Source organism: Malania oleifera, chromosome 8 (genome assembly GCF_029873635.1).
Source record: "Malania oleifera isolate guangnan ecotype guangnan chromosome 8, ASM2987363v1, whole genome shotgun sequence".
Lineage (NCBI taxonomy): Eukaryota > Viridiplantae > Streptophyta > Magnoliopsida > Santalales > Ximeniaceae > Malania > Malania oleifera.
The window spans coordinates 36,649,322-36,658,960 of NC_080424.1; the positions used below are offsets into that span (position 1 = coordinate 36,649,322).

The following is a 9,639-nucleotide window of genomic DNA, read 5'->3' on the forward strand; positions in this document are numbered from 1 at the left end:
CATATAATTAGAGACAATTTAATAAAGGAAAAAAGATCGAAATGCCCAAGGATGACATGTTCGGTTGACCGAACTCACTTACACTGAGATTTTCGGTCGATCGAACCCCCGCCAGGTCAACAAGTTGACCCTTCGGTCGACCAATCAAAAATATAAAGCAACGTTATGGTCGACCGAGCTGACACGTGGGGTTCTCTCAACTGTACTGTCGACCGGACCTAGCCAAGCTTTTATAGCTTGGTCGACCGAACATCCTTGGGGTCAAAAGTTGACTCTTCAATTGACCGACCAGAAAATAAACTCCAGTGCTCTGGTCGATCGAATATCCTTGGGAGAAGCCCAAACCACCTGGTCGACTGAACTTCCTAATTCAAAATGAGCTGGTCGACCGAATCGCATGGATTTTGAAAATCTCCTTCTACCTGGTCGACCATCTTTCTTGTTTAAAATACTCTTGGTCGACCGAACTGAGACACTCGGTCAATCGAACCTTAAGTACAGTTGATCGGTGCTCTCGGGTTGGCGAACTTCACTGAGATTAAAACACTATTAAAATTTCATTAACCTCACTTAAACTTTTTCTAAAATGACCAATATGTCCTGAACAATTATAATTTTGGGGAATTCTATATATTGCCCCTCATTTGCAAAGATTAGTGCAAAATTAGCAAAAACAATTAACAAATTTTCTCTGATTTTCAAAAGCTCTATTTCTCACATTCAAGCTTTATTTTTTCATTCTTACTCATCCACATTCAATCCTTGCTAAGTAAGAGTGTTATTGTGAGTTTCTAGTTAAGCTTACATTCTCGTTAGTTCTAGTTGATTGAGATATATTTTTATCCAAGATTAAACTTGAGTTTTTCTAGGAGACTTCATTAATAAGTCTTCCGTGGAAAAACTTCATTGAGCTTATGAGTTTTGCACATTCATTGTAATACTCAAAAAGTTCATATTGTATGTTAGTTGCGAAAAATATTTTACAAATCGTTTTCAAATATCTCTTGTGCTTATCTTTGAGAAATATTTTGAGATATTTGCTTGCGTGCTGAAGATCTTTGTTGCTATATCTTTTGATTGATATTATTATCTTGATACAAAGATCAAATAATTTTTACAAACCATTTTTGAATAGCTCTTGTGGTTTATTTTGAGAAAAATATTTGTTGAGATATTTGAAGTGTTCTTATGATCTTTGCTGCTGCATTGTGATTGAGACTATTATTTTGACACAAAGATTCTATCACCTACACTCTCACGTACTGATTGCAATATTTGCATAAATCTTTGAGAGTAAATACTAAGACTGCATTGAGCTTATCATATTTTATCATTTGGTAGTGTGTTGATTATATTGGTACATATCTTCTTAGTGTAAGAAGCATTTTATGTGTGCACAAATTATTGGTTAAATTTGTTGTATTCTAGGCATAGGCCTGAAGAGGGAGACTGGCCCTCTTGAATAGTCCCGGATTAGCTTAGACCCGATTAAGAAAGTTAGGTGCACCATCCTGGTAAGGTACAGGTTAAGTTCAACCCCGTTTATTAACTTGGTTGTAAACGGTGCCGCTCCACCCATTAAGTGAGCTTATAGTGTAATCCTCGTGCGGGTGTGCCAAGGTGGGAACGTAAGCAGTTTGCTGAACCTCGATAATATTTCTGGTGTTGTCTCTTTTACTGCTTTATTATGCATGCTTAGTTAAATTTTTATTGCAGTTTAAATTCTTGCTGTATATTTACATTGATTTATTTTATATGCACTAGATTGACCTTAGGCTTGTGTAGTACTGCTGTTAGTGGATTGACCTAGGGTATAAACTTTTTAAAAACCAATTCACCCTCCTCTTGGGAATACACCAATTCCAACAATATCTGAAATCTTTATCGGTAAATCTTCATCAACAAGAAACGTGTCTTTGTCGACAGGCCAAAGAAGGATGTTCGATGACGAAGCCAGTTGGTTCGTCAACGAATCCCTGCTGACTCCTTTTTAAAAATCCTTTTCCTTTTCCTTTCTTTGTTTTCCCTTTTTCCTTTATTTATTTCCATTTTATTTTATCTATTTTTATTTTATTTTCAGGGTTCGAGTTACTACATTCTTCCCCCCTTACAAAATTTTGTCATCGAAATTCATTAATGCATCATTTTTCACAACTTAAAAGCTAACTAACCACATTCACATAGTTTGATTTATTCTAACATATGTACCATCGAATTACTTAAAATCAAACAAAACTATCGCTTATCCAAACGTAAACATATTACTTGCACCTCTAGTAACATTCCCCTCAGTCGGGGTAAGCATATAGACATGCATCGGGCCACCGCCGCCGTGAGGTACCGGGTTCTTCCTCTTATTCTGATCAGGAAAGGGTGCATTGCTCGGTGGAGCACGATAATCACGAGCTATGTGGCCATGTTTTCCACACCTATGGCACATAGTGTTCCCACCATGGCATTCCCCCCAATGCCTCTGATTACATTTAGCACAAAGGGAGCGGGATGAATTCTCCCAGTAGTATCAATCAGCCCTGTCTGACCTCTGACTCCCAACATCTCAATCTCCCCTCCAGGAATCCTGTAGGACATCGGTATATGAGCTGGAAGGTATGTACCTCTTCTTTTGATTTGTTCCTGCCTCACTTTCCTGTATATTGGCCTCAACTGCCATGGCCTTGTCCACCAGCTCAAAGAAACTCTGAGTCAACAATGCCACCACCTGAGTGCGTATCCCCTGTCTCAGTCCTCTCTCAAACATCCAGGCTTTCAGCGGCTCATTTGCAACCATGTGTGGTGCGAAACGAGTTAACTTTACAAACTTGGCTGCATACTGTTGCATAGTTATGGACCCTTGGGTCAAATGTGAGAACTCCTCTACTTTTGCCTTTCAGGTGGCAACAGGGAACTATCTGCCAAAGAAGACCTCCCTGAAATGGCTCCAGATAATAGATGAATAACCTGGACGCTGCTCCTCCACCAGCTTTGTCAACCTCCACCACCTCTTTACTTCCCCCACCAGCTTGAACGTGGCGTATTGTACCCTCTGCTCGTCAGTACAATGCAGAACAATCAGGAGTTCTTCCATCTCCTGAATCCAGTCCTTAGTTATGATCGGGTCCGCACCTCCTACAAAAGCCGGCAGACTCATCCAGGTGAATTGCTGAAAAGTGCAGCCCCTATCAGCCAGTGGCTGATCCTGCTCTCTCCGAGCTTCCTTCTTCGCCTGACGTGCTATGCTACGCAGCACCGTTGAGGCATTAGTGTCGTCCTCATTGGAGGTATCCATGTGTTTATCTCCTATGATGTTGATGAAATCATATTTGGTGCTACAAATGATGATTTATGTAAGGAATTTGCAAAATGAATTTGAAATGAGTATGATGGGAGAGTTAAATTACTTCCTAGGACCACAAATCAAGCAAGCTAAAAATGGAATATTTATAAATCAATCAAAATATATAAGGCACGTGCTTAAGAAATTTGACATGGAAGGTGGTAAGCCTATAGGAACACCAATGAGTACTCCATAAGTCTTGATAAGGATGAAAAAGGAAAACCAGTTGACATGAAATACTATCAAGGTATAATAGATAGTTTGTTGTACTTGACAGCTAGTAGATCAGATATAATGTTTAATGTATGCATGTGTGCTCGGTTTCAATCAGCTCTTAAGGAATCTCACCAGATAACCGTAAAAAGAATCTCAAGATATTTGATAGGAACTATTGACTTAGGTCTATGGTATCCTAAAAACACTAGTTTTGAGATGATTAGTTATTCAAATGCAGATTATGAGGAATGTAAAATTGATAGAAGAAGCACAAGTGAAGCTTGTCATTTTCTAGGACGATCTCTTGTGTCTTGATTCTCCAAAAAACAAAATTCCATAACCTTATCCACTGCTGAAGTTAAGTATGCGGCAACAGTTAGTTGTTATGCACAAACACTTTATACGAAGCAATAATTAAAAGACTTTAATTTAGAGTACTAAATTATACCTATAAAGTGTGATAATGCAAGTGTTATAAATATTTCCAATATCCAATATATCATTTAAGAATAAAGCATATTGATGATATTTGACATTATTTCTTGAGAGATCATACACAAAAAGATATAATTCTTGAATTAATTTGTGAATACAAATGATCAATGGACAGACATCTTTACGAAACCACTTTCAGAGGGTCAATTTATCTCTATTAGACGTGAACTAGGATTGTTACATATTAGAGAAGTAGTTTAAAGAAGAATAACAGGAAGTCTGAAGATCAGGTTGCTGACTCGCTATTGCCTGACGAATTTAAGTTCATCAGGCGCCCGACTCTTGTTCGTTAATTATTTAAGTTGTCAAATGGGAAGCTGTTGAGAGTGAAAAAGTAACTACTAAAATAAAAGGAACATTTTGATTCTAAAATATTGAAATTTCAAAACTATTTTCTAAAGCAAAAGCTGTTTCAAAAAATATTTAAAATCTAATTCATGTTTTATTTAAATTCACAAAAAAATAAATTTTGGTAAGAATTAAAAGTTGGTGTTAAATCTTGTCCGTTAATTATTTAAGTTGCCACAAGGCAAGTTATTGGACAAACTAATATTAATTGTTAGTTTAGGCTTCATTCCCATTAATTGTTTGTTTTATTAATTCTTAATAGCTAATCTAAACCTTTTTTTACACATTCCATTGATGATAATGATGCAACAATTTTTTTAATACATTTTTTCCTTTCATTTTTCTTAAGATTGGGTCATTTTATGTTCCCAAAAATAAAAATTTTGAAGGGTATATCTAATGTTTTGGGTTTTCAATCTCTATTTATTAATTTTAATATATGATTTATTTTAAATAAAAAAATATTTGATTTAATTTTAATATAATTTTAAAGTGAGGTTGCTCCTAGTAATTAAAATAAATGGGACTTCAGCCAATTATACGTTAATTTTTATTTTTATTTCATAAATTAAAAAATATGGAGTCAATTTAAATAAAAATATGTATTTTAATTGAATAAGCTATAGAAAAATATTTACGTGTCCAATTCGGATTGCGTAGCTTACGTTTTAAGTCTTTACATGGTAGCCAGTGAGAGTGCCACGTGGCAGCATAAGATAGGAGATGGGGCCGGTTCAACTCGGCCGCGTCAACCGAACTTCACAGTTCTTACCGTTTAACCGCGTCGTCGGATCAGTCCAGGTTTAAAAACAGGAGAGGAGAGTGGGGCGGCGGAGACCTCAGTATTCAGTCTATTTTATTGACCACGGAATAGGGTTTGAGAGAGGACTGCGATCTGAAGCGATACTGCGTCTGAAGCCATTATGGTGAGGAGTTCTTCATCCGATTATCTCGGGGACGAGAGGTTGTGGCCGCCGGGATTCAGGTTCCACCCCACTGACGAAGAGCTTATCCTCTACTACCTTAAGCGAAAGATCTGCCGTCGTCGGCTCCGGCTGGACATCATCGGCGAGACCGATATTTACAAATGGGACCCTGAGGACTTGCCTGGTAAGGTTTTGTTATCTGCGATCATTTCTTTGATGTACTGCGCCGTTGACTTTATATCTGCTTGTTTATTTATTTCAGGTTCATCGAATTATTGATGTTCTCCTTGCGGTTTGAATCTATACCATGTGTTGTAGTAACATATGTGTTTTTTGTTTGTTTTTCCGATTCTGTTTTTTGGGTAGAAGAGGAGTACTCTGAGGTTTCTTAGAAACCCTAATTTCAGTAGGGATATAAAGTTGCTTGTAGAAACCTAAACATTGGGTTCTAGCGGAGTATTTGTTTAATTGGTTTTGTTTGGATTGTTGAACCTTTTGATTAAGTCACCTTTCTTACCGTGATTTCTCAGTTTTTCTTTGGCCTGTATCTGGAATGTTGATTATTTGTCTACAAATAACATTTAATGGTTATTTTTGTTAGACTTGATTTGTTCTCCGAATTCCTGTTTTGTTTGATTATTATTATTATTATTATTATTATTATTATTTGTTTTTTATTGAAGCATTGGTTTGAGTTCAGTTCAAAATTCTGTTTGGTTGATTGTTTTGTGCTGAATACAATTTTTTGTTGTTTGGTGTGGGTTCGCTTAAAAATTTTTACCTGTTGGTTGTTTGTTTTGTGTCTGATGCAAAGCTTTGCTTACTTAATTGGCTTTGATTCTGTTCAACATTTTGTTGAATTGCTTATTTTTAGCAGTAAATAGGTTTTGAGCATCAGTTAACTAAATATTGGGTGTAGTTGAGCATTTGTTTGATTGGTTTTGTTTGGATTGTTGAACCATTTGATTGGCGTACCTTTCTTACAGTGATTTCTCAATCTTACTGAAGTTTTGCTTAGTTAATTGGCTTTGGTTCCATTTAACATTTTGTTGGATTGATTTTGTTTGCTGATTTATTGTCTTTTTGAAGCATTGGGTGCATTAGAGCAAGTATTGAAGTGTATAAACCTGTGATTATGTAAGGAAATAGCGATGGGCATTGATTTTCCTTGTTACCTTTTTTGCCCCTGTGATTCTTGATTATATTTTGAACCAGCGCCCTTCCAAAATTACAAAGAGGAATGGACCAGAAATCCAGTTAAAGAATTTAAACTCCATAAATTAATTGGCATCAAAATTTTGTTTAGTTGATTAATTTTGTTTTGTTTATTGAATTGAATGCAGGGCAGTCAAAACTGAAGACAGGAGATAGGCTGTGGTTCTTTTTTAGCCCTAGAGATAGAAAATATCCAAATGGGGGACGGTCAAATAGAGCCACCATATATGGGTATTGGAAAGCAACTGGAAAGGACCGAAGCATCATTTGTAATTTTCGGATAGTTGGCATTAAAAAGACCTTGGTATTCTATAGAGGTCGTGCACCTAATGGTAAGCGTACTGACTGGGTCATGCATGAATACACCATTGATGAGGAGGAGCTTAAGAGATGCCAAAATGTTCAGGTATGTAGCTAGTGTAACTTTATTCAGTTTACTATTGCCTGTTCTTTTTTCATCAATTGGTTATTTAGAGTTAAAAAATTTGTGATTTATTCTTTTTTCAGGATTATTATGCCCTTTACAAGGTTTATAAGAAGAGTGGACCTGGACCTAAGAATGGGGAGCAGTACGGGGCTCCGTTTAGAGAGGAGGATTGGGCTGATGATGGAGGGACATGTGTAAATGATCGTGCTCAGTCTGCTGGTGGTTGTGTTGTTGACTTGAGAGTGGACTGCCAAATCCTCTCACCATCAAATGGTGTTGAGGAAATTCTAAATCGCAATGTGGATGACCCTGCACTTGGCCAATTACATACCAATGGTTATGCTGATGCTCCTACACTTGGCCAATTACATATTAATGGTTATGCGTATGTGAATCCCCAGGTTGGTTAATTTTTTCAAGCATTCCCTTTTTCCTCATTATCTATTGGTAGTTTCTCTAGTCATTTTTGGTTTACAGAGGGGTTACTCATTTATATAATTTGATCTTAGGATGCTGGTGAAGAAGAAACACTAAGTACTATGTTGGATCCTTCCTCTGAGGAAGCCATGGCGTCTGAATCAATCTTAGCGTTTCAGCCAAGCTGTCAGCATTATGATCTGCCAGCTGGCCTTGATGTTACAAAGCCATCAGCTGCATCACAGCTACAGTTGTGTGGCACACCTGATGTAACATCTGCTTCCAACATTTCTGAACCGGCACTAGTTCTAGCTGAGGATGATTTCCTTGAAATTGACGATTTCCTTTGTCCGCTACCTACACTTGCTAATGTTGAGAAGCCTGTGGAGAATCCTTTGTTTGAAGAGATTGACGGGTTGTCTGAGATTGACCTTTATCATGACACATTCAATTTTCTCCATGACATGGGTATGTGGGATTAGTGATTAGAAATTTAAAAAGTTTCACACAACGTTTTCTAATATATGTGTAATATTTAATGCAGAGTCATAAAAAGTGATCTGCCTAATTCATTTCATATATATTAAAAAACGTTATGTGAACAATTTGTACAACTGTACCTTACTCAAAATTGTCCTTTTTAAGGCTTTGCAGCATTTAATGCCATTTTCTTTGTGATTTTCTATTCTTGCTTTTGCAATATTCTGCCAATATTATTGTCTAAAATGATATTCCACTAATATTACATTTGTTTTTTTCGTTTGTTAAAAAGATTTTGGGAATATAAATTATATTTTGAGGTAATAGGGTTATTCTAATGTTCATTTGATAAGATTATTGAAACACTTTTAATTAGCATCTGCAACTCTCCAATTCATTCATTTGGTCATGTTTTGTATGGAATCATTTTGTTTTATCATCATATTTTATTGCTATATGCCAAACCTTTGTAAGCCCCAGCCTTCGATAGTCTGTCCATTGGGATTCTAGATAAGGTATCAAATCGGATTGTGTCAATGTAACAATGAGGAAGAGCTAGCCAACAAACATAACCGTTATTAGCTTACATGTTAATTAAATTTGTTCACAGAAATAAATCATATTCCCTTATATAGAAGTTAAGAAAAAGGGAACAAATTTGGTTTTTATTTTTGCCAGTGTATTATTATTATTATTATTCGTTATTTTTGAATACCACAGTGCAGGTTAATGCCTAGTTATCAGGAATGAGTTGGCTAGAGTCTCGTTTTATGAGAATATTTTTAATTTCTACGAACACAGTAGCAGTTGTGATGACCATTAATATTAGTGATTCTGGATATGATGATATTTAGGTGTGGAATGTGCTAGTGGTGGTTCATCTTCCAATCTTCCCACCATCGTAGCAGAAGTAGTAGCTGAAGGAGCAGCTCCAAATAAAGCTGATGGGGAGGAGGAGGCTGATGATGGCTGGTGGACATCTGCACTCTGGTCCTTTGTGGAGTCGATACCGACTACTCCTGCATCAGCCTCGGAAAATGCCTTCATGAATAGGGCATTTGAGCGTGTGTCAAGCTTCAGCAGGATGAGGATAAATCCTGGAAACAACACTGATATTGTCGCTGCCACTGGTAACGGTACCACCACTGCAACTAGAATGAAGGCTGGCTGTGGCATGCGCAGGGGAGGATTCTTTTACTTTTCGGTTCTCGGGGTTGCGTCTGCCATTTTTTGGGTTTTGATGAAAGGAACCGTAATTAGTGTTTTGCAAAGATACATTGCATTTTGAGTTTGTTTGCCATGCATTCCAATTGAGCTGTAAATCGAAGGCTCTGTTGTGCCTTCTACACTCATAACCATTTGCCTTAATTGGTATGTGCATATATTTCCACAAGAGATCATGGTGGTTGTTTGAGTTTGTGTAAGATGGTGAGTCAATGGGTCAATTTGAATTTGAATAAGATACAATATAAAATTATATTAAAATTTATTCAAATATAAATTTGAGATCTAAAATGTATGCTCCGAGATATTTTGTACGAGTTTTTATTACAATTCAATAAGATTAAAAAGTTTTAATATAAGTTAACAAGACGACACAGGCAGTGGAAAAGAGGGCATTTAGTTTAGAAAATTCTTGCTATTTTTACTGTTTTTAAATCTTAATTTGAAAATATTAGGCAGCATATGAATATCTTATTTCAATCTAAAAAAAAATAGTAGCTCCTTACATTTGAACAGTGATGCATTATATATTAGAATAGATTAATGTGGTTATTTAA

The 9,639-nt window shown here is 36.4% G+C and overlaps 2 protein-coding genes across 2 annotated transcripts; one reads left to right on the top strand and one right to left on the bottom strand.

Annotated features, from left to right (window-relative positions):
• Nucleotides 1-2,242: 2,242 nt before the first annotated feature.
• On the bottom strand, nt 2,243-3,286 carry LOC131162644 (uncharacterized). The gene is made up of 3 exons (XM_058119252.1): nt 2,924-3,286; nt 2,616-2,830; nt 2,243-2,429 (listed from the first exon to the last, which is right to left on the bottom strand). Exons 1-3 carry the CDS (start codon nt 3,284-3,286, stop codon nt 2,243-2,245), a joined length of 765 nt encoding a protein of 254 aa, XP_057975235.1.
• A 1,877-nt stretch (nt 3,287-5,163) lies between these two features.
• LOC131161371 (NAC domain-containing protein 17-like) lies at nt 5,164-9,251 on the top strand. Its single transcript, XM_058117094.1, has 5 exons — nt 5,164-5,503; nt 6,663-6,940; nt 7,042-7,362; nt 7,471-7,846; nt 8,713-9,251. Exons 1-5 carry the CDS (start codon nt 5,317-5,319, stop codon nt 9,144-9,146), a joined length of 1,596 nt encoding a protein of 531 aa, XP_057973077.1. The 5' UTR covers nt 5,164-5,316; the 3' UTR covers nt 9,147-9,251.
• The last annotated feature ends 388 nt before the right edge of the window (nt 9,252-9,639 follow it).

Bases quoted from the DNA above. Each gene is read 5' to 3' on its own strand.
- LOC131161371 (XM_058117094.1), top strand. From the start codon at position 5,317: ATGGTGAGGAGTTCTTCATCCGATTATCTCGGGGACGAGAGGTTGTGG. The intron at 5,504-6,662 runs GTAAGGTTTTGT...AATTGAATGCAG, and splicing joins GGACCCTGAGGACTTGCCTG to GGCAGTCAAAACTGAAGACA. The intron at 7,363-7,470 runs GTTGGTTAATTT...ATTTGATCTTAG, and splicing joins ATGCGTATGTGAATCCCCAG to GATGCTGGTGAAGAAGAAAC.
- LOC131162644 (XM_058119252.1), bottom strand. From the start codon at position 3,286: ATGGATACCTCCAATGAGGACGACACTAATGCCTCAACGGTGCTGCGT. The intron at 2,831-2,923 runs GTCTTCTTTGGC...ACTATGCAACAG, and splicing joins TCTGGAGCCATTTCAGGGAG to TATGCAGCCAAGTTTGTAAA. The intron at 2,430-2,615 runs GTACATACCTTC...TATGTGCCATAG, and splicing joins GGAACAAATCAAAAGAAGAG to GTGTGGAAAACATGGCCACA.